Here is a 24,851-nt window from a genome sequence, read left to right as displayed (position 1 = left end):
CTTTCGTATGTGCGCAATGAAGCACTGTTGAATGCAATTTAGTATCTTTTCAGCGGTATTCACGCTAATTTTGATTCCGAGTAACTTTACATCGAGAATTTTAGAAATTTAGACACTGTCCTTAAACAACGGTATGCAACCGCTGGATTTTAGCAACAACATATTTGTATCATGACTACCATGTATATCAGTATCATTATTAATACCATTTTCATTATTAGCATCTATAACCATTATTATCATTATTACTATCAATATATCAACGACCTGTTTTTGTCCTGCGTCTCTGGAAAAAGTTGAAACACCTTTAACTTTTCCTGCAGACTCCCACTCATTGAGTCATTCTTTCTACTATATGTAGCCTTGCATCGAAAGTGATTCAGCCTCGATAAATAATCTTGAGACACAGAAAAATCCGATCAATTTTGCTTGCGATGAAGTCCATCCTATCATTCTATATCCGGGGACGTGCACATGCAGGCATATGTATTCGATATCCCGGATAACTTTGCGAGCGCGCAACCGCGTGGAGAGTGCTAACTTTGCCATTTTGCTGTGTTACTCGCGTATAACATGTCACGATTTGGAAGGTACCCTTTAAACATTCCTTCACTTACTGAGGCGTTTGCAAATTTCCAGCAAAATGTTTCAGGGTCAAACCAGAGACGGGACCGCCAAGACTATGATGACAGACGCTTCCGAGATCGTGATCGAGATACAAGGAGAGACGATGAGTACGGTCGAAGAGATAGCGGTGGTGCTAGAGGGAGATCTTCGCGGGAGAGGTTCTCGCCAGAAGTAAGCTTTACCTAATTGCTTGAAAAGGAATTCGGAAAGGGAGTACTAATCCATCGTTACTTGTTACAAGAAACACCTATAATTTTCTGCACACGTGTTAGAATAATTCATACCAAAACTGACCAAGGTTCCAAGCATTTTAGTAGCCCGCATTGATGAAATTTCACTTTCTCGTTGTAGCGCTTGTGGGTGAAAGTTCTGTTAGAAATTTAGAAGTAGAAATTGTCTTTCATTAAGGAATATGCACAACGGTTTAGTGTGGCCGTTCGCAAAATTTCCATATGATATTAGCACTGTGCCATAAACAGATGTTTAATACACTATGTTTACAATATTGCTGTAGGATAATTTGAATGTGTGAAACTTGTAGCGAGAGCTCTTCCGTAGTACATGAACTTCGTCTTTTCATTCAAAAGTCATCAAGATCCAGATATCACTTTACTCAGAAGCTGGAAATGTTGATGTGATGCCGCTAGCTATTTATGACGGCTGTTGATCCATCTGCTTACTTGCTCTCCACGGCTTTGGAATTTCAGTTCAAATATTTACTTAGAAGTGTTATAAACTTACCTTCCACGAGAAGAATCTGCCGTCTTTCCGCAATCTGAGTGGGAATTTGACGGAATGTTTCCCAATTTAATAGCAATCATGGCCATGTCTTCTATCTGCCAAAAACCATTCCATACTGTATTCTCATGCTGAATGGAAAATATTTGGCAGCTCCTCAGAAATTCAATTATGTGATTGGGTTGCTTGAAATACTTTCCGGTATATTGCTACAAATCATGTTTAGTAGCACTTTGTCTGGTTGTTTTGAAGGGCCGATGCTTGAAACGCTAGCTTTAGAAACTCCTTATGTTGGCAAATTTACATTATCACATAGCTGATAAAACCAATTATTTTCAATACCCCACACCAAGGCAGCACCAGCACCATTTCTTAAGCAGCCCTTCTATTCGTTTGTCTAGAGTAAGGATTGATTCACAAGCTACTTTTTTGCTTTCTTGTCCGTGGACAAAACTCCAGACAAGCTACAGTTCGATCCGTTCATGGAAGGGCAGGCCGGATTTTCTTGTTTTTTGCTTGCTTGTTTGTTTGTTTGTTTTTTCTCATTTCTGTTGTAAAATTCTTACTATGGGTGAAGTAAAGTGGTCAATCACGAGGCCTTTGACACTTCAGAAGAGATCTTTTTTTCTGAATTAAAGTACCATGGTTTCATGGAGAGACCAAGGATTTCAAATTGAAATCCTCTTTTTATGATAATATCACCAAATTTATTTGGACCACTCAACAGTCCAGTTTCCACATTAGTATTTTCTATGTTCAAAACTATCAGCATTTGGACTTCAGAGGGAAAGGAATTTATGGTCCTCGCAAGTTTTGAACAGAGTCAATGAAGTTTGCAAGTTAATTGCAAAATCATATGCATCATGCTCCCTGTGATACACAAGAGTTGGGCACAGAATATAAGAGAAGACATTGCTTAGTACATGAAGAAAATAATATTCTGGGACTCAAATACACCTGTCTCCATAAGGTTGACTCTATAATGCATATTTAATATTGTTTGATCAGTTGACTTTGGCAGGGTTTGTAACAGAAAGATCTTATTTAAAACTGTTCTGTACATTTGGATCTTTCAACATCAGCTGTGAAATGAGGGATTTTGTAGTTTATTGGCAGTGTTTTTTTCATTCAGACATCATGCATCCATTTTAGTCACATACATCTGCTTGAAGCAGTTGAAGATCTTACTATTTTTATTGTGTAAGTAGAAGCGATGTATGGCAACATATATCTATAACATCACCCAACTGATTCCAGCTATTCATCATGTACTTGCTATGTCAGTTGTTTCCTCAGGTTGGCAGTTGTCATTGTCCTGTACTTGTGCATTTGTTTGTCTTAAATCTGTCAGGAACAATTAAGAGTCATCAAGCTTTATTAATCTTTTTTTTTTATCTGACAACATTCTTGCTTATATTTTATCCCCTTAAATACAGCCCTCCTATTCATCATATTTAGATGACCATCGGCAAGGAAGCCAGTCAAATCTTGTGAGTTATCCTTTGGGACACTTGAACAGCTCAAGATCTGATCGTGGTAATAACAGGAATGATAGAAATCATAATCAAAACAGAGATCGATATCGGAACAACAGCACTAATAATCGATCTCAAGGCAACCGAAGCTCTACTAATCAGGGACCTGGAATTTTGGGTGCCAAGCCTGGTGATCGCTCTGTCCCAGAGCTTCCATCTAATCCTTTACAAGTTCCAGGTCTGTTGTGTTTTTAGCTCCTCAGTATTTGAGTTGTGCTTTAATGACCCAATGCAGTGCTCTTTTATGGTTTGCACTCTAACCCTATGAGCTCCTGTGTTCAGTTTTGATTCTAGCTAGGAACAGTTCACATAAAACTCTGGTTCTTGTCGTTTTTTGTCCTCTCTGTTGAGTGATCTCTTGTGTCCACTTTGACTTCTGTTTTCTTTAAGTGTAACCTTACAGTTCCTTACATTTCATTTTCTTGCAATCAGTTTTTGATTGACGTGTCCTCAGGTTTCTTTGTGACTTTGCGTTGCGTCATAGTTTGTTATTGTCGTTAAGAGAAATACTGGTGGTGTTTACCTGAAGGTCAATATTCACATTCACTTGCCTACATCACTGAAAATATGTAACATTTACTCAACACAAAAATGTAGGTGATAAACAGTGGACATAACACTTTATTTTGAGACTTAGTTCTCTGACTCAAGGCAAGGATTTTGTCCTCTTAAGTGTATATTCATGTGCATAAAAAAGGGTGAAAAATCCCTAGTTATGTTTCATTCTTTCCTTTGGTGGACATGTGTGCAGTTCACTTGATTTGAATCTTACTAGCACGGTGACTCCCTGCCCAAGGAATTTGAACTCAATGCAGGAGTTTTTTTAATCACCCTAAACTTCAGTGATCTTTTACATCATCATTTTGTTCCTAGTTCTAGCTAGGAAGTGATTGTGACACTGTTTGGCACAGGAAAATGCAATTCTGTTGGGCTACAAAAGGGAATGAAAGGTTAAAAATTTAAGAAAATTTCAGCCCCCTCATTGTTGAAGCTCAGAATTAAGGCTAGAATTGGCTGGTCCTTTGTACAGTGTGACATTGGTGTACAGAATGCAAGGGTTTCAGTAACTTCCCTATACATGTAAGCTGCTGTCTATGGTGTAATGGGCAGCTGTGCCCTGAAAACAGGCCATAAGGCAAAACTCAAGCACAAGAACCTTGCAGGCCAAACAGAGTGCAATAAGAGTTCTTACAGGCAGCAGTAGACATCCTGTAACCAGCTTTTCTTGAAACGCCTGAGAATGGGTGTCATTTTTCAGCCCATTTTTTGTAGACCCTTATAGTCAGTTTTGTCAAAGGGCACAGACATGGCAGAGGAGTTTGACACTAAAGTGCATCAGGCTAGGCACACATTTCCTAAAATGCCCTCTGTGTAATTCATTGTTACAACCAAACCTCTTTTGCATTGTGAACAGTGTTTGGTGTGTCCTCAATCGCTTTGTGACAATGCATTAGCAGTGAGCTGTGATCATACCTCATGGTGCATCTCAATTAGTTTCTTTGTCACTGAAGGGCAGTAATTATGCATAATAGCCTCCCCTGCCTCACCACCTATGGAATGACTATTTGTCGGTGCTTTGGATGCAACATGTTCTTTCAACATTTTGGACTTGTTAAACAAGCAGTAGATTCAGGGCACCTGTGTCTTCTGATCCAAAAGGGCACAGTGTGGCATAATGCAAATAGTGTTCTCCTTTTCAGGTGGTAACCAATAAAATTTACTGCCTGAAATTCTGCAAAATTCCACAAGTAAAAGGATTGATGTACTGGTTTGAAACTTTCCCTTCCCTGTCATGATTAAAGTAATGAGAACACTGACAAAGTGGAATAAATCTGAGCTCTTTGAGCTCTTCTTACTTCCATGGATATGTTTAGGCTGGCTGAAACCTCTCCAGAAACTGGGCTATTTCTTAACCTTAAATTGAGCTGCAGATGTAGTCTCTGAACAAATATTTACAGTCAAGGATGTCCTTTTACAAAGAAATTCTTGCTCAAGTTCATGGGAGAGGGCCATTAGATTACAAGACATGCTGTTTCAACCCTTTCATTCTCAAGATCTTACTAGTGACTCTCCTTCCTGTCCACAAAATACTTCTTTTGATTTGAGTTTAAGGAATTTTTTACTAGATCAAGGAATCCCATAATTGACCATAATTGAATTTTTTTCAATCCTCATCTCTTGTCTGCTTGTTAGTGCATGTTGTAGGGAGAAATTCTGTCTCAGTCACTCGTAAAAGGGTTAAGATAAGTAGGGGTCATCCATCCCCTTCACTTTGTGAACCAAAATTGTAAAGATAAGATGTTACAAAAAGATTTGCCAAGCTCTTTGGTGGTCGTGCTGATTAATAACTAATTTTTGTTAATTTTATTGACTCGTGTGGATGAAAAAAATTCCTTTTAGATTGCAAATTTTGTCTTTAAAGTTGGCTGCTTTTGTGCATGTACTTGAAAAAGTGCTGATACTTTGGCACATCCGTAGTAACTCCCATGAAGGGTGGAACAGTAGATTATATCCCTAATAGGCATGGTATTATCAAGACATTCATATTTCAGATCTTCTCAAGTGTCACCAACGCGAAACGAGCCAATAAAGAGAATATACATGTAACTTTTTGAAGAAGGAAAGGCTTATCACTAGAACATCAAAGTTACTTGATGAATCAATGTTTTCTTTGTGGAGTTAAACACTTGATTACCAGCTAAATGTAATTTCACAAGTGTAAATAACTTGCATTTAAGTTTTGATTTTCTAGTTTTTCTACCAAAATCTACATTTCTGGAGATTTTTCCAAGTGTGCTTTATTTAGAGTCTAAGTTTTCTAACAATGTCAGTCTTGATAAAGTTTTCAACCTCTGATATATTGTACCCTCTTGAATATAGAAATTGTGCCATAGAAAATAATATCAAATCAATAGGTAGTCATTTATTTATGTTTCACAAGTGTTTCTCTTTACTTTATTGAAATTCCAGTCTTGAGTTCAAATTCCTTGCAGAGGTGTACATCAAAAACTAATGAAATGAATGTACATGCACATACATGTAGATGTTGTTTTTGTTCTTAATGTAAATGTCAAATCTATGCTTCTTCGCACTTCTTCAAATTGTGTTTTGTTACAAATCTAACTTTATATTGTGCATCATACAGCTTTGGGTCTGTCAGGAGGAGGTAATAACCCAACAGCTGGCTTGACAGCACAGTTGGCTCAGCAACAGCAGCAACTCATGGCCATGGTGCAGACTCAGTCACTCTTGGCAGCTATGCAGGCGCAAGCTAACGCAAATGCTCAAGCACAGGTTCAGCAAGCGAAGCGTGCCATGCCAAATTCTCTAGGAGGGTTACTACCCACACCACTGATACCAAGGACTGGGGGAAGAGACATGCAGCGGCAGAACCGTAAGCGTAGAAATGATGGATGGGGTGGAGGTAACTTTGCAAACAAGAGAGATCGGCCAGATCGCAATCGTGGCCAGCAAGGTTTCAACCGTGGATCAAATTTTCAAAATAGAGGCAGGCAGTTTGGAGGAGGAGCACAGAGCCACCAAGCAAAGAAGACCACTGTCACAACCAAAGAGGAGACCAAGGATGAAGAAGTCAATGAGGAGGAAGTTGAGGAGGAGGATGTTGAAGAAGGAGGTTAGTTTGGTATCAGGTTTGTTCTTAACATTTAACTTCCAGATCAAATCTTTTGTTCTCCCTACTGTCAACTGTACAATTCCTATAATGTTAGTTCAGAGAATTTAGTAAATTGGATCAAGTAATTATCCCCAAATTGATATTTTTCTTTATTCTCATCCCTTATCTGGTTGATATTGTATTTATGTTGTAAGGAGAAATTCTGTCCTGGTCACTCATGGCAGTCAAAGGGTTAAAATGAGTGATAATAAAACTTTTCATGTGGTCCTTTTTATTTTAGTGTTCCTAAATGACTAGTCATCATACCTGCATAAAAATTGGTTCAGTCCAACCATGTTTGGTAGTAAATCAAGGGATCTTTCAATTTATGTTAGGTGATAATGAACAGGAGGTTGAGGAACCACATGAAGAGGAAAAGCAAGAGCAAGACAGTGTTAATGAAAGACCTCGTGCAAATGAATTCAATCAGCCACCTCTTCCCAAATCCACAAACTTTCTTGGAGAAGATGTTGATTCTTTGATGATCTCTCTGTACGACAGGAAAAGAAACAAGTACATTTGTCAGGAATGCAAGATTATTTGCAACTTGCCAATGGTATGGAGTGATGATAAAATCAAAATTCATTCTTGTGTACCTGCGAGACTTGAGTAATTGATTTCTTGATTTCCCTTTAAATTGTTGAGAACAATCGACATCAAAGCATGAAATCAAACTCTAGCTGATGAAATTGTGATTTCTCACACCTATTCATTGGATGATGGTATTTTGATGTTGTTTGGAGAAGTTACTTGTTGACCACTTTGATCAATTGTATGGTGAAGGTGACCGCTCTAAGTCCTGAATGGACTTGTAACCCTCTCACTCTAAAGATCTGAATATTATCCCACTCCTCACACTTCCTGTAAATCACTTCTGATAAATTGGGGGGTTACCAGATTGCTATGTCATGGTATAACAACTTCTATCTAATAAGTTCGAGTATTTTTATTACCTGTTTGCTGGGTGATGTATGGCTGTGTAGGAGAAGTTGCATTGTACATGTAAATCACTTCAGGGAGTGTTACAATTTTGTGATTCAAACCTTCTTATGCATATCTTGCGAAGACAACACAAGTGTTGCCAACAAGAGTTTCCCAGTTTTTAGACTTTTTTAAAAAACATACAGAACACTTTGTTGCTTGGTTATATTTTGAACAAGCTATTACATATATGGGTAATTTTTTGAAATACAAGTAGTAACAAGATGTTGTCTTCAGTTACATAAAAATTTTCTTGTTCTTAGAGCTTTCATAAACATCTTCTTGGAAAGAGACATGCAAGGACTGTTCTAGAAAGCCGAGGACAGGAATTTGAGGATGCAAAGTTCAAGAGTTTTAGTCAGGTAAATATCTTGTTTGTGGCTTTCCTATTGCATCAGTTGACTTATTTTTTGTTAATATCATCCCAATGATAGTGGAATGGGAGATTGCCAGTAAAGCTTATGAAGCCCCTTTGTGGGATGTTTAATAATTTTTGGCTGTTCAACATGGGGTACACATTTAGAACCAAACCCCAATTCATTATTTTGCTGAACTGTCACCCAGCTTTGAAAACCTTATACAGTGTGCATTTCTTGATGAAAAACTTACAATACTCAAAAGATAATATATATATATAATGTAATAAGAGCTTGTAAATACAATTCACTTCTAAGAGCTCATAGGTAATTCCTTACCTGTTTGCCAAGTATTCTGTTGGTTCAGAAAATTTGGTATTGGTTCAATTAATAATCCCCTTATTGTATTGGTATTTTCTCATCTGCTTGATATTGTATTGTTATTGTAAGGAGAAATTCTCACTTGGTCAAGTTGGGTAGTTAAAGGGGTTAAAGGTCTTGTTTGGGGTGATAGGGAGAAGAGAGGCTTTGCAGATTCTTGTTGGAAGCATGGTGTGTGAAGGGAGATGTGGTGGCCCATGAGCCACTCAGCTAGCTTTCTAGCTGTCCTGTTAAATTGACTTTTTTTTTAGTATTGAAACTGATGTGCTTTTCTTGCTCTGTTCAGCCAGCACTTACATCTTTTCCATCAGCCAAAACTCTAGAGGAGCATTGTAGTCTACTACGTTTAAATTTAATTTGTTCATTTGTCTGTTCTGTTCTGATATCCAAGGGGACAACACCAACAGATAAATCTGGAACAGAAGAGGTGTCGACTGCTAATGAATCTGATGACAGGGAAAAGCTCAGTGTTGAAGAGGTATCCAGTCCCTCTGCTCTTCACTCTCCTGGGCCTGACTTCAATTTAGACTTTGTTAAATACACATGTAACACCAGAAAGACAGCCATGAAAGAAGGAGACGTGGTTACAATCTCATCTGTTACACAGTCAAGGGTTCAGATTGAGGGCTTCACAAGTGGACGAAACATGTTAGGTGAGGCAAAAATTGAAAAAAAGGGTATTCAGTTTTTATTTATGTTATACACAGCCCTTTCACTTCCAGCAGTGACCAGGTAGGAATTTCCACTCACAGTGTTGATGCACATTCAAGCAGACAAGTGATGCAAAGAGAAAATTTTCAGTCAGTTAGGAGAGCTTAAACTTAAAGAAATGAATGGAATAGATTAACCAGTATCACTGCTCATTGCACTTTAAACAACTTTCCCTGGTGAAACATTCAATTTGGAACACCTTCTGGTTTTCTCTTCTCATTAGGTTGTGAATTTGTTAAAGCTGTGTCAGGATTTAACTGCCGCCTTTGCAAAGCATTCATCCGCTGTGGAAATGATGTGATTACTCACATCAAAGGCAAGAAACATCAAAAGAACTATCAAGTAAGTTTGTCTTATCTTTGATCTGTAATTGATTTATATGGAAAAAAAGATGTTGTGTTAAATACATGTGTGAGAAAAATCTGCAAATATTTTAAAAGTCAGAGCTAGGGCAAATCTCGTGCTAAATTGTGAATTACTACCAAAATATTTGAACTATCAACATAAATTGTGATTTTACGACTAAATGTAATGAATAGACCATCTTTTAACCATTTGTTTCTCTAGACATATGCCCAGGAACACCCACAGTATGAAGATCACCAGCTATTGCGAAATAAAGAGTTAGAGCAAGTGTTGGAACCTAAGGAGGGAGAAGAAGTAGTGCTATATGAAGTACTTGATAAAGACATTAAATCAAGCTCTTCAAAGCAGAGGAGCCATCGCAAGGATTCACAGAGTGAACAACAGCCAGAGGTTTGTACTGTTTACTATCAGGTGGCCTTTTCTTTTTTTCTTGTCAAGCTTTCATAGTAGTCACCCTATGTCCAACTGGGGATGATGCTATCCAATTCATCAACCCTTCAACTCCCATAAGTGATCAAGACAGAATTTCTCCTTACAATATCCATAAAATATCAACCAGATAAGTGATGAGAATAAAGAAAAATATCCTTTTGAGGATGATTAGTTGATCAATACTAAATTGTCTGAACTAACATTATAAGGATTGTATGGTTTACAGTAAGGAGAATTACAAATTTGATCTGGGAGTTAAAGGGTTAAGCTTGTTAAAAGGTCCTGTTATTAAATATCTTATGATGCAATCACTTGTTCAATGGGAAATAATTTCAGACTTTTGATAAAACTGTGCATCATTTGGGACATAACTATAAAAATCGTTTTTGATGGCCTAGCTGAGTGTGCCCTGATATATCTTATGATGGTAAGCGCTTAGTTTGATTGGTATTGAGAATGCTCTGTGTTTAGTTTTCAAATTGTATTTTAAATTTTACAGGTACCAATAACAAAATTTGTGGTAGCCCCAGAGGGTTATGATGAAGACTCCCAATTGCAGATCAACTGTGAAGCTGCAGATGTACATTTAGACCTTGGAGACCTTGATAACATTAATGAGGACTCACTTTTGGCAGACCAAAGCGGAGATGAACATGGAGAAAGTACTTTAGAAGAAAAGTTTCCTATATTCGGCCAGATAGAACAGTTTGGAGACGAGGAAGTGCCGGAAAGTGACTTGTCATTATCAGGAACAACACCACAACTTGATGTGAGTGCATTCTTAAGAACTACTTGATGAAAAAAAGTCAGGTGTTGCATTTGAATCTTGTAGGGTAGATCCAAGCAACTGTAGTTAAATCTTCACATGTTTTTTTTTTTCTAACTTTCACGAATGGGGCCTCTGATAAGCAACTTGATGTAGAGAGCTGCCTTTGTATGCATTGTTAATTAAAATATTGATGTAGGTTAGAAGCCTTAGTGTGTTGTGAGATTGCGATTTTGTTTTGAAGATAAGAGTTTACATGTCAGAGCAGTTTTCACTTTGGATTCAATAAACCAGAATCAAAGCAATAACACCAGCCAATCAAAGTAAAGATTGACATCATCATTAGCCATTCAAAACCTGAACTAAAAACAGGCAAACTTCTTGAAACGCGGGCAAAAGTGAGCGAACAAGTCAGGATTGGTTTTAGTTTTGAATCTAATAGATTGAGATGGTGGTTTTTTGGGCCGATAACACAGCTAGGTAAAGCGAAGCCACCAGAATCATGGATTATTTTAGACACTCGATTGGAATCAGCTCTGGCAAACTTAACAAACTCACCTAGACGTAGAATGAGTGAACTTATGAGCCAAGCGGTCCGTACTGCTTGAGCTTATTCTGGTCTAAGTAGCACGAACCTAGTGATTTGGTATTCTCAATGGATATGATGCACACTGCTGGCACAGATAACCTTTACCCTTCAACACCTAGAAGTGGCTAGCATCTAATATCTCCCTACAGTATCACTATTGAATCAAACAGAAAGGTTATGAGAATACAGGAAATGGCTACACACCCAAGAGGCACATGATTGTTTTATGATTTATATTCGATGACAAAAGCTACTTTAAAATTAATGGGCCTTCTCAAGAACACAGAACAGTGCCTCTTAACCACCAGACCCCAGAGGGTCTCGCGCAACATACCACAGCTGAAGTATTTTGTCTTCCATTATTTTCATAGGATGTGGAAGACTTCACTCCAATGGCCACAGATGAATCTGTGAACAACGAAGAGATTGAAAGCCCAATACCACCCGTCTCCATCTCTCCTGGTCAAAACGTCGAGCTTGTGGAGCCAGAGACACCGACGAGTTCACAGGAAGAGGTCGAGGAGTCGCCCCCTGTAAGAGAAACTACCCCTACTGGAAGGCGTGGCCGGAAGAATGCTAGGGGAGGAGCCGGTAGAGGGGGGACAGCACGTGGACGAGGGCGCGGTCGAGGAACAAAACGGGGCACCAGAGCTGCGACAGGTGCAGGCAAGTCTTCAAAAGCTAAAAAAGCGAAAGTAGAAGTAGCTCCAGAGAATGATGATATGGACTTAATGGAGGGATTTGAAATAATAGACGAGATTGGCGATGCTGAAGATTAGAAAAGTAAAAAGCCACAAACTTTGTTAATTTCTGCAAAGTCATGAAGTAATGAGTATTTTTATGGTGTAATGCTTCTTTCGTAACTCTTCGTTGCTTTAATGGAACCACCTTTCTCTTTTATTTCGGGTTTAAATTCTGTTGAGCTCAAATATTGTGTAAAAGAATTTGTTTCAAGAGTTTGACACATTCACTGAGTTGTTCTGGTGTTAGCATATCTGTTACTTGCCTTTTAAAAAAATTAAGCACTTGTAATGATGCGGTATTTAAGCAAGGTTATCATGGCAAACTCTCCAGATGTAAGCCTAACAGTTTTGATCATTGTCTAGTTTTGTTTAAACTTTTGCTTAAAGCAATAATTAACATATATTGAGTACCAACTCAACTTGATTTTTGGATCGTAAGTTTAACTTCTATTGATATTACAATTGGAGTAATCCCATTAATATTGGTAATAAGAAATTTTCACCAGCTAAAGAAGCTCTTGATTGGTAAACAATTTCTACTTGTCAGCACCTTGAAGAGCTTCTTTAATAATGATCATTTCCTTCATTATCATGGCGCTTATGTTTGATGTAGGGTGATAATGTAAGTTGAACTAGCTGCTATGAGAAGCCCAGCAATGGGCTCCTAATGCCAGTCACTTTAAGGGGTCAAAGTGTTGAACCTCGCGCTGACGAAAACTGGCCACCAACCAATGTTTTTTACCCTCTCCAAAAATACTTGAAATGTGGCACTATTTGATAATATTGTGCTGCTATGCGTAATGAATATTTCTTCTTTTCGAACAGATGAAATACTGGCTGTAAATCATTTTAATTAAGCTTTCCTTATTTACAACAATCACACTCTAGCAAGTGTCGCCTAACGCTCTCTATAAAAGTGTTTTTGCTCAGCTCCTGGGTTCCTGACTTTCTCAAAATGCCATATATCTCTTAGGTTAGGAAGTGAGCCCACTATCGAATTCTCTAGCGGATTCTCTCTTTGAAACCATGCGAACTGGAGTGCATCAAGCATTTGTCTCTCAGATTCTAGCTGCGAGTCATACCCTTCCCTTTGTAAATTTGCATTTGGTTTGTTGATTCCAGTCCAGCTATAAAGCGAAGATCTCCGCGTTAGAAACAAAATGCAAACGGTTGGATGTAATCCAGACTTCCAAGCGTTCAGTTAGTGAAACGAAGCACGATAGTAAACGGCTCAATAGTACCGGAGTGGTGAAAAACGAGAGAGGTTCGAATCAAATTGCGACTCGACCCAAACCTTCCTCATTTTCGCTGTACTTGCCACTGTCACCGTTTACTATTTTGCCCCGTTTGACTCACAAAACGCTTGGAACAGGTTCAATTTCAACAATCCACATCAAGATATTGAGCTCTAAGTGAAACTCCGCATTTCACAAAAGCTTTTTGACCGACAGGTATGAAAAGTATGTCCTCGCTATTCCACCTTCGGAGGTGAAAAGTGAGATTACAAAAAAAGAGAAAAAACATTTTCAGAATGGTAACATAATCATTGATTAACACAAGAGATCATGACAGGCTTGTAGGTGATCTACAAGGTCGTGACTTTGAATTTTCCTCACTCGGTGGCAAGGCTTTTGAATCTCCCGGCCGTCGACAATTATTCAAATTTTCTCTAATGTACCAGAATCAAGGAATAATGCAAAATATTGATAAGAAATTTTACCTTAATCCGTCGGTCAGCATCTGAGGTCTGTTACCCCTAGCAATCTGCGCGAGTTTTTCACGGTAAATCTGCTCTTCCAAAGCGTGAATTTCTACTTCCATTTGAGCTTTAATCTTTAATATCCTCTCTCTCTCTAATGGTGATAGCTTGCATTTCCTGAGGTGAAAAAAAGAAACGCGTTTCATTTTTCAAAACATGCCACTGTATTTATTTTTCGATAACTGGTCGATGTAACCGAGGCTTTAGGTTGAAGTGACCACACATACACACACACAAAAAAACGGTAAATAGTGGCTGTGGAAATAATATGATTGTTTTGTTCGTTTGCTTCTTTTTTTCTTTCTTTCGTCCCTTTTTCATATTGATTGCGCAGCATTTCAAATAGCTTTCTGCTCAACTTTTGGGCTGTTTTGATTATCATTGTGTGTGATCCGTTGTAATAAAATTGGAATAAATAAAACCCTAACCCTAACCCTAGGCAACTTAACGACTTTTGAACGGAAAACTAAAACTAGTGTCCTGAAGTGGTATTTTGGATTTGCGCTGACTATTTTCTGTGGCTGTACTGCGGTCCTAGAAAAGTCTGCAGCTAATGCAATAAAAAAGAGTTAACGCAGTGAAAGACAAACGCTCGAAGACTTCGAACCTTTTCTGTTTCTTTTCCCGTTGTCTTCTTTGTTTGTAAGTACTCCAAGCAACACCCATTCAAGGTAAGTCACTAGTCAGCAGCTCTCTCTGCGAAACACGGGCAGAGCAAACGTCTTTTGCAACTGAAATGTTTCATTTATGACGATGCAAAGGAGGAACGACGCGCGTGCTTGAATCAGCCAATAGGAACAGCTTCCTGTGCATTCCATCACAGCACGCGCATCGACACGCGCATGTTTACGTTTGTGCAGACTTTGACACGCGCTTCTGGCTTTGACTCGAAATACAACAAATGACTCTGCAGGATTTTGAACACAACGACAGTGCATGATCAGATCCCTCTACGGGAAAGGGGGAACTCTGAAGTTTGCCTCACTCTCAACATGTTGCTTCGTAACTAGTAACGGGGAGGCATGGGCACGAATCTCGCCGAAACCTGAATTTTCTCATAATTTCTTTGATTCATCTTACATCAGTGAAAAGCAGCAATATAATAACCTATGATCTACAATAATTTTCATCAGAAAGCTGGCAGTTTCGTGTTCAACGGGCGCCCAGAGAAGCTAAGCTGCAGAGAGGCATAGCCGATCGATGACGCAAATCCGTTGATCCAGATAAGGGAGTCCAACGAGTTGGCTTTCTCACCTTCTGGGCGCAGGAGGCGGGATGGAGCACTCCGGAAATAAAACCTATGGTTAGATTTATAATTAGGTTATTGTTCTTCTAGCTTTTTGACGCATTTTCCGCGGGTTTTTCAATTTTAAAATGCTCAATTATCTCAGGCCTTTCTTCGCTCCATTCCATCATGTTGTGATCGTCACGTGAATATAAACATACTTAAATGGGTGACAGATTCCATAGTTTGTAGCACTGTGAACGGTAGCGCAGCCGGCATTGCAAGGAAGACCTGGCTTTTGCGAAGATCAAAGGAAGAGGCAGCCATCTACAAGTAAATCATCTTTTATTCTATTCCTTAATTACATGTTTAGATTAATAGTGATTTATGTTAAAGCTTCAGAGTAGCAAATTAGAGCGAAATGGTCAGCTACAAGACTACTTTCCACGGTGCGAAGCGCGCGGTTCCCTTGGACTTGCCGAAATGGAGCGCTTTACTATCAAATAGGACGCTTGACTCTCGATGCATTCCTTTCTTGATTGGGTTTGTTTTCAACGTAATGAACATCTTATAGTTTATACGTTAATTTTTTAGAGTAAAACATCGGAGAGCTCTTTGGGTCGCCTGCTCAAGCCTTGCGCAATATTTCGGGAAACCTGAGTCAACGTGGTCGTCCAAAAATTTGCAATCCCTGCGGCTAGTATCCCTCGCAACCCTCTCTTTTTCAGACTCAAAACCCGACTGTACAATGTCAGGGAAAGTGGAATATTGTGAAAATCTCACTTGAAGCATGCCTCTTTTAACCGGTTCACATAAGCTTCAACCAGGTACATTTAGAGCGTTCGTAATGAATGAGGCGAAATTCTCTTTGGTTAAGAAACATTACATCCGTTCTAAATGTCCTCTTAAGCACTTTTATAGAAAGTTTTTTTATGAAAAAACACAATCTTCAGTTTATGGTAGTTTCTACTGAAGTTGTTTCGCCGCGATTGTGGTTCTACCGCAACCAACTTGCTCAAGAGGTCTTTTCGCTGCAAGACTAAAATTTGTAAATATGTTCCCGGGGGACATAGTTTGATGCTACTCTGGTTTGCAGATTTAATGAATGTAACCGAAGAAGTTACAAATCATCAAATCATCACTTGTTCTCGGGCGTTAGCTTCGATGAGAAAGCTATAAATTATATTAATTTTTTCATCTGTATTCTTTTGTGTAGAATCTGCGTCAAATTTGTGTCAAAAACAAGCCTGATGACAGATGTGGAGGGATGTCACGCGGGCCTCAAGGTGAAGAAGATGAGTCGGCGAGTACAACGAAAGCTGTGATTTTCGCAGCGCTTGACGATATTTGTCTATGGGACTGCTTGTACGCTCTTTCTTACGACAACAGACAGGTTACTCTGGTGATTCATGTGGTTTCAATTTACTGGATAGACGCAGCTGGGACCTGCGCTCTTATTTGGTACAGACAGGAGGATCAAAACCTTTGTAAGTGTTTACTCAACCTTCTGTTTGTTTACTTAAATGGCTCAATCTTTTGTCAACATTTAGATGGAGAAGCTATTGAAATAACCTAGTACCACCCTTTGTTATTGGAATTATGTTTACTTAATAATTCTGCCCACCAGGCATTAAAAGCTGTAATGTAAATCTATTGTTCCTGATACTTATTGTTTTTTCTTGTGGTATTGAGGCAATTTTGTTGCTTCATGGTATGAATGAATTGTAGCGAAGTTCTGAGTTGGAATTATCATTTTCCTTGGCTCTTATTGTCATTGGAATTTACTTCACAAATGGTTGTTAGAGGAGGTACTCTGAAGAAAGTCGGTTTACAAATAAGAAACTTGAAAGCAATCAGGGCTAAATTTTCTTAGGTGGAAGAAACTTGAATTAGCTTTTTTAAAGGTGTTCACCCCATTTAAAAGATGGAGACAAGTGTCTAAGTTCAGCAGTTAGCTATTGCTGTGACACACATCCTCAGAGACCCTGGGGCTTTAAGTTGATTTCAAGTTGGGGTGGAAGAGCTCCTAGGGACATTGTCTTGCGAGACCAGTTCCACATGATTTCAGTTATTCTGGCTTCTGATTGGTGCTAGAAAATCTGTGTTTTTCTGCCCAATCAGAGTGAAGCAGAGTGGAGTCCTTTCCTGTGTTTAACACAGACATTTCTACATGAATCATATTTCTTTCTATATTTCTTATGTAACTTCTTAACTACAAGGCTGGTTTCTATGTAAACTTTCTCCTGCCAAATCTTGCATTCTAGAGTGACAATGGACATTCTGCTGGGTCATATTTGGATTTTTGGTGGTCACTCTTACTCAGGTGACTTGACCATATTTGGTAAAGTCATCTGACCACAGCAGAAAAAAAAACCTCTAAACTCGTGCAGAACACATATCAGGAGAATAAAAGTCACATTTTTAGATCATGAAGATACTTGCAGTAAATCATACTTTTGAGTTTCTGGAAATTTTTAATTATACAGAGGAGATGAATTTTTTTAGGGCTTCCCTCACACATTTCTTGCAACTGTCGTTGATCTACAAAAAAATGAAAATCCGATACATAGGATGGTGCTGTAAATTTTTCTCTCTGATCCTCTGAAAATAATAGCCTTCAACCATTTTCCTTCGAGGGGAAGGCCTTTTTTGCTCTCAAAGTCCACGCTTTCACCTGATTGAGGACTGGTATTAGTCACAAACATGCTCTTCCACTGCTTCTGGGATTGAGTTGCCATGTTTATTTCACACAATGAGAAGTTTGATGGGTAGGCTGGCCACAGTAGTCTTTCTTCATACATTTTCAATGCCTTCCAGAGCTATTAGATATAATTCTGGTGTTAAAAGGGACTTGTATTCCTGGTATCGAAAGGATGGTAAAGAAGAAGAGATGGTTATCTAGTTGATAAACACACCAGTAGGTTGCGCTATGGTATAAAGATGTATTTGTTATTATGATTGTTGTGATTTTAAAATATTTCAGTATGATTGTTTAATCATGCTTACAATATAGTTTGCATCTATGGGCTTTAATTTCACACTTTGGTTGAGTATAACACAGGAGGCATTCATAGTAAAGTGTCTGTTATTTATTTTCTGCCCACATGAACTTGCACATATCTAACGTACCTGTTTATGAAGATGCATTTGCATCGTGCATACTTCCCTATACTGTAAAAAAATTGATATTTTGGAGCAAATTTAAAAATATTTATTTAAGTATTTGCCCAGTAAATGATATTTACCCATTGTAATTACTTATCTCTGTTAATCTTGAACCTTGCAAAATAATCTCAACCCAACCTGTATTGAAGTGAACCTCTGCAGACTTTTTTTGACTTTTGAGAGCTGTGAAAAGTTCCTAAAGATATTGTGTCTTGTTTGGCTGCCGCAGTAAAAAATTTATCACCTTCCAGTGTGAAAGGCTGGCAGAGATGAATTCTTCACTCTCTCTTCTAACTAAGCATGGCTAATTCCAGCTTTTGCCAATTTTCAAGCAATGAAGTATGTTTATAGTTCAACTTGACATTTTTGCATGATAAAATTAATTCTAAGTACAGAATAAAATGAAAAAATAAACTTGTGTCATATTTGGCCAAAACGTCAAGAAAAGTTTTTTACTTCCTTTGCAGCAAAAATACACAGTAAGGTATCCGACCAGGCTCAGCTCTCACCGGTCAAAACCCAAAATTTACCGGACATTTCTCCCATGACCGACTGTTATTTGCAGCCTCACATCGAGTTCCACACCCCTAGAGCTCAGACCACCCCCTGAAATTCCAGAGAAAATGGCTGCCACAGTGAACACACACACTGCTAAACTGATTTAAGATTTTAATGTCTACAATTTACCCTACTGAAGGGGAAATTTCACAAAGTTGCATGTTACATGATATACTTTTCCCCTATCAAATTTTATTTTCAACTTGAGCATCAGGCTCTCTCAAAAATAATTCTAAAGCTAGAGAACTGACTCAACTTCATGATGAACAGTGAGTTGTTAGCAGTGTTGCCTTCAGCTTAAAAAAGTATTTATCATTATGATAGCTCCTTTTTGTACTCTTATTCCATAAGAATCACATAAATGCTTTCCCTCAAATACAACACCAAAAAACATCACAAATTTCTCCTCAACAAAAGGATCCTCAGCTTTCTAACCTGGGTCAGTTTTGAATTTGCCACCATTGCCACATTACATGTCACAAGGCGCAGCTGTAAAATTATTTTTTTGACTCAACAGTAAGAAGAAACAAATTTTTATGCCTAAATGAAAAGTTTCACTTTTAACAATGCATATTTGTTCACTCGCAGCAAATGTTAACAATAATTTTTTTTTTTCGAACAACAACAATCAGGGTTGTTGTTTTCATCCATACCTGCTTGCAAAGCGGGACTTGTACCTATAGTTTTTACAATTAAAAAATGCTATGATCACAAATTGTTCTAAAATGACTGTAGCACACCACTTAAAGGTTCTATTTCTTACAAATTTCCACTATGCCACTTGGCAAAACATGATTGTTCACCCCACATTTGGTGACACAAAGGAATGTCACTGTTGTGTATTCCGAATAAAAGGCCAGGAACACAGTAACTAGATCAAGATGGCAGAAGAACTATTTTTAATCTGAACAGAAAACCTCGTGTACAATACCAAATATGGAAAACAGGTCTCGTGACACTAACTTCTACGTAGAACAGGGAAACCAAAATTAGGAAAAATCTAACAATTTCCTCCCTTTTAAGACTAAATAGTACACTAATGAAAAGAAAGAATAAAACAAAATCCAAGAAACAAATTTCAAAGTATCTTAGATAACATGTTGGTACTATGACCACAGAAAGAAAACACCACAGTTCCCTCTAGCCGCAAACATAGTCCTTCAACTTAGGAGGTGGTTTAACCAAACGACCGGCACGGGTGGTAATCAATTCAGGTTTCGGATCTAGTTGATGACCTTGTGGTTCTGGAGGGGAAAACTCCCCAATAGGCGTCACAGCCAAAGGTGGTGCATCCTTCCACTCAGTCTCCGTAGCTACAGGCGGTGTGTCATGTTCGACCTCCTCCGGAACAGCACAATCATCAATCGTTTCCGCGTCAGGTGGGCAAAGATTGCTATCCCGTAGCTGCTCGACATGACGTTTCCAGGTTTGGTCGTTTACCTTGACTTTGTACAGGACTGGACCCGTTTGTTCAATGACGGTGCCACGCACCCATTTTGGACCTCTGCGGTAGTTGCGGACCCATACGTTCTGGTCTTGGTCAAAAGACTTTAAAGTGCAGTCATTGGGCTGGAGCAACTTCTTGTTAACTTTTCTTGAAACATCCGGCTTAATCAGGTCCAACCTTGTCTTAACATTCCGACCCAGGAGAAGCTGTGCAGGGCTAAGCTCAGTAGTGGCGTGTGGCGCTGATCGATAAGCTAACAGGAACCTATCAAGCTTGTGTTGCAGGGTTCTACTGGACTTGTCAGCCTTAACTCCTTTCTTGAAACTCTGTACTAATCTTTCCGCCTGACCATTGGTTGATGGATGGTAAGGTGCACCAGTGACATGCTTTATACCGTTCGCAGTTGTAAATTTCCTAAAGGTTTCAGACGTGAACTGTGGACCATTATCTGACACCATCTGGTCAGGGAGTCCCATGCGGGCAAACAGAGAGCGCAGCGTGCTAACGGTTTCTTCAGCAGTGGTGATCTCCATCACGAAAATCTCCGGCCACTTGCTGTGGGCATCGATCACTACCATGAGCATCTTTCCCTCGACTGGTCCGGCAAAGTCAATATGCAGTCTTTGCCAGGGAAGGGAAGGGTACTCCCAACGATGCAGGGGTGCACGGGCTGGATTATTTGCCAACTCTTGACATCCCTCACAGTTTCGGATGGCCCCTTCTATGTCCTTGTCAATGTTTGGCCACCAAACAAAACCCCGGGACAAACCCTTCATCTTGACCATACCAATGTGACCCTCGTGAAGCGTTTCCAAAACTCTCTCTCTCAGTTTGGCTGGGACGACTACTCTACTACCCCACATTAGAACTCCATGATGAATCGTGATTTCGTTACCGCGATGGGCATAGTGGATGAGCTCTGGGTGAAGTTCGGTCCCTTGCCATCCTGACTGCACAAGCTCCAGAACACGGGAAAGTACTGGATCCCTACGGGTCTGCATTCTCAAGTCGTGCTCTGTAACGGGGAGGGCCTCGACAACGGTGGTATGGAATATTTCAACTTCATCGGGCTTGTCAGCGGGCGCTGATGGTTGGGGTAGGCGAGATAAACCATCACAATTGGCATGTTGCTTGGTACCTCGGAACTCGATATTGTATGAAAAAGCTCCTAGGAAGAGACACCAATGTTGAATCCTCACTGCTGCTGTGACTGGCACAGCCTTCCCGGGGTCCATTATGTACTTCAAAGGCTGATGGTTGGTGACCAAGGTGAAGTGGCGACCCTCCAGGTACATTTGGAACTTCTTCACACCCCAGACCAAAGATAATGCTTCTTTCTCGATTTGTGAGAACTTCTTCTCTGTTTCGGACAGGGACCGGGACGCATAAGCGATAGGACGCTCTACTCCCTCAGCAGTACGGTGTGACAAGACCGCTCCGAGACCATACGAGGAGCTGTCTGTGGCAAGAACTAGTGGTGAGTCAGGGTCATAGCGCATCAGAACCCTATCCTGTAGCAACATTTCTTTCACCACAAGAAAACTAGTTTGTTCCGCAGCTCCCCACAACCACGTCACATCTTTCTGTAACAGCCGATGAAGTGGAGCAAGATGAGTGGCCAGATCGGGCAAGAATTTGGCGTAATACTGGACCATGCCAAGAAAAGCACGCAGTTGAGTAACATCCTGAGGTTTCGGCATCTCAGTGATAGCCTTTACTTTCTTTGGGGATTGGTGCAGTCCTTCTGCAGAGATGACGTGTCCTAGGTACTCCACAAAACTTCTAAGGAATTTACACTTTTCTTGGTTGGCTTTCAAACCATACTCTTCCAACCTCTTCAATACTGCGACTAACCGCTCCAGGTGTTCCTCTATGGTATGGCCGGTTATAATGATATCATCCAGGTAACAGAAGACCCCTGGTAGTCCTTGCAGGATCTGATCCATAGCTCGCTGCCAGATGGCTGGCGCCGAAGCTACACCATAAGGAAGGCGCTGGTACTGGAACAAACCACGGGTTGTGTTAATGGTGAGGAAAGGCCTGGAGTGCTCCTCAACCTCCATTTGTAAGTAAGCCTGACGAAGGTCAATGACGCTGAACAACGTTCCCCCACCTAGGCTGGCGTAAATATCATCAATGCGGGGAAGTGGGTACTCGTCTACCTCCAGCTGTGAATTGATGGTCACTTTGAAGTCACCACACACTCTTACACTGCCATCCTTCTTCACAGGTGTCACAATTGGAGCAACCCACTCACTAGTAGCTACCTTCTTTATAACTCCTTCAGCTTCCAGCTCTCTCAATGCTTCGTCCACTGCTGGTTTACGAGCCAGCGCTACTGGGCGGGCTTTCCAGAATCGAGGCCGGGCATCCTCTTTAACTTGGATCCGTGCTTGGATATTCTTCATTTTGCCCAAACCTTCAGAATATCCATGCTTACTCAGGACATCTTCCAGGGCTGGAATGGTGTTGGATGTTTCCAGACGAAGTAAGGGCCAGTCCAGATGGATAGATTCCAGCCATTCTCTGCCAAAAAGGGTGGGTCCCTCATTCTTCACTACATATATGGGAAGTTTCTTTGACTGTCCCTGATACTGCACAGTCACATGGCAAAACCCCATAGGCTTCACTGACTCTCCTGTGTATGTGCGCAACTTCAAGGAGGTGTCCTTTAAAGGAATGTGGCGGAGGTAATCCAAATACACCCTCTCACTGATGACTGACACCACTGAACCTGTATCCAGCTCCATAGTCACTGGGCGGCCTTCAAGGTAGATCTTAAGTGAAATGGGCTTTGTGTTTTTAATGTCTGAGACATGGTACAGGTTCCCAAATTCTCCATCACTTTCTTCGGAATCATCACCCTCCATGACATTTATTCCAGCCTCAGTCATCTGTGAGGTGGCCTGTCTCTTCCTACATGCTCTCTGTGTATGTCCAATGATGCCACAATGAAAACAGCGTTCTTTCATGAAGGGACACTTTTGTGAGTTATGTGACCCTGAACAGCGGTAACAAGGTTTAGACTTCTTACTGTCCTTACCTCGGGGACCCTCGGCCCTAGGTGGTGGCTTGGATATGGCTTGTTCTTCCCCAGTTTTGACAGTGTCAAGTTTATTGATTGGGGTGCCTGGCCCTTGTTCTCCCTGAAGCACCTGAACATCTTTATTAGCCTGCTCAATGGCCAAACACTTTTGAACCGCGAGATCAAATGAAAGGTTGGCGAGTTTTACTTTCAACAATTCCGTAATCATCTTCGAGTCGCGGATACCTGAAACTAATCGGTCACGAAGGCGCTCGGTTCGCATGGCCTCTCCAAACTTACATTCTGTGGCCAAGTGCTTCAGCGTGGCTACATAATGACTAACTGACTCACCGGAATTCCTGGCTCGGTTGTCGAACTCATACCTCGCAACCAGCGCTGATCTTTCAGGTTTCAGTTGTTCCCGCATTCGCTCCACGATGATCTCATAGGTAATGGCGTCATCTTTCAGTTGTGTGGGGGCCACTAAATCCTTCGCCAATTGGTAAGTTTCCACCGGAAGGTTCGTCAAAAGTACAGCCTTCATTGTTTTAGGTTCCTTGATTCCATTTGCAAGAAAGTAAAAATCCAGTTGTTCGGTGTAGGACTCCCAATCCGCTCCCACCACAAACTTTGTCACTTTGCCGATGGCTTGACTCGTGTTAGTGCTCGGTGCTTCGTCCGGCATAATTTTATTTTCGTCGTCTCTGTCCCTTTTTGAACGTGATTTGTACGACCCACTCCTGTTAACCGCTTGTGCTTGATCAAAGGAATCCCATCCTCGTCGCCAATTGTTGTGTATTCCGAATAAAAGGCCAGGAACACAGTAACTAGATCAAGATGGCGGAAGAACTATTTTTAATCTGAACAGAAAACCTCGTGTACAATACCAAATATGGAAAACAGGTCTTGTGACACTAACTTCTACGTAGAACAGGGAAACCAAAATTAGGAAAAATCTAACAGTCACACTGTTCACATGCATAAGATGTTTCGAATGTGCTGCCTTCATTACTTTTTCAGCCAACTTTTGTGCACATAGCACAAGCTTTCTTCCTGCCCTCCAGTTTCCCCAGAAAATGGTCACTTAAGTTTTCCTTCATTGTCACAGCGCAGGTTTCAAAATTAGACGGACGTTTATATCCATTGTAGGGAGCAATAAGAAGCTTCACTAATTCTTGGCAAAAGTCAAGTTAGGATCACTTCTTCTGGCTGGCTAGTTTCTCTAGGATGTGTGCATTCGCCAGCAACAAGTTGACAAAAAACTAGAGCAAGTACTTTCACCATTTGCGAGAAGTTGTCCCAGGTGGATAATAGCTTAGACACTCATCATTTATATCGACCCCCATTCATTCCTCCATAATAAGATCCACAACATTTTTCATGGCATCAGGTGGGACAACTTGTCTCTGACGCCTGTGAACGACTTGCTGCAATGAGTGAATTTCTGGCTCAGGGGAAGTGTTGGTCGATACTGGAGACATGACATGTCTGTCTCTTCACATTGTGGCAACTAAATTCCCAATCGGACAGGTTCGTACTTCGCCTAGAATTAGCTTCACTCACTTCAGGTCAGAAGGGTAGTCTTTCCTGTTAGTGCAAATGGTGCCACAAGCATAGATGTGTCTTGTTTGCTAGTTTCACATCAAATCAGCAGATGTGAAGAAATTGTCCAGGAAAAAGTACTGATTATTATCCAAGTAGGGCTCTCCAAGAGTCCAAGGAACATAATAACAGACCTTTTCTTCAAAATAGCTCACTGTCTGTCAGATTCTTT

The 24,851-nt window shown here is 40.2% G+C and overlaps 1 protein-coding gene and 1 long non-coding RNA gene across 2 annotated transcripts in view; both read left to right on the top strand.

Annotated features, from left to right (window-relative positions):
• The first annotated feature begins 531 nt into the window (after positions 1-531).
• LOC131770720 (uncharacterized) lies at positions 532-12,827 on the top strand. Its single transcript, XM_059086437.2, has 10 exons — positions 532-798; positions 2,802-3,078; positions 6,046-6,534; positions 6,909-7,129; positions 7,818-7,916; positions 8,683-8,944; positions 9,226-9,344; positions 9,570-9,758; positions 10,300-10,569; positions 11,527-12,827. The coding sequence occupies exons 1-10, from the start codon at positions 574-576 to the stop codon at positions 11,932-11,934; spliced, it is 2,559 nt and encodes an 852-aa protein (XP_058942420.1). The 5' UTR covers positions 532-573; the 3' UTR covers positions 11,935-12,827.
• Positions 12,828-15,115: 2,288 nt separating this feature from the next.
• Positions 15,116-24,851, top strand: part of LOC136282707 (uncharacterized) — a 26,447-nt gene continuing 16,711 nt past the window's right edge. The window contains exons 1-2 of the long non-coding RNA XR_010718371.1: positions 15,116-15,215; positions 16,099-16,369. This is a non-coding gene — a long non-coding RNA (uncharacterized lncRNA). The remainder of the gene's footprint in view (positions 15,216-16,098; positions 16,370-24,851) is intronic.

Source organism: Pocillopora verrucosa, chromosome 7 (genome assembly GCF_036669915.1).
Source record: "Pocillopora verrucosa isolate sample1 chromosome 7, ASM3666991v2, whole genome shotgun sequence".
In the NCBI taxonomy this organism is placed as follows: Eukaryota; Metazoa; Cnidaria; class Anthozoa; order Scleractinia; family Pocilloporidae; genus Pocillopora; species Pocillopora verrucosa.
Note: the sequence above shows the minus strand (reverse complement) of the source record. Positions and strands in the feature narration are given on the sequence as shown.

What these genes read in the sequence shown, in the direction of transcription:
- LOC131770720 (XM_059086437.2), top strand. Translation starts at nt 574, where the DNA reads ATGTCACGATTTGGAAGGTACCCTTTAAACATTCCTTCACTTACTGAG. An exon ending in TAATCCTTTACAAGTTCCAG is followed by an intron (nt 3,079 to 6,045) that starts GTCTGTTGTGTT and finishes TGCATCATACAG; the next exon opens with CTTTGGGTCTGTCAGGAGGA. An exon ending in TTATTTGCAACTTGCCAATG is followed by an intron (nt 7,130 to 7,817) that starts GTATGGAGTGAT and finishes TCTTGTTCTTAG; the next exon opens with AGCTTTCATAAACATCTTCT.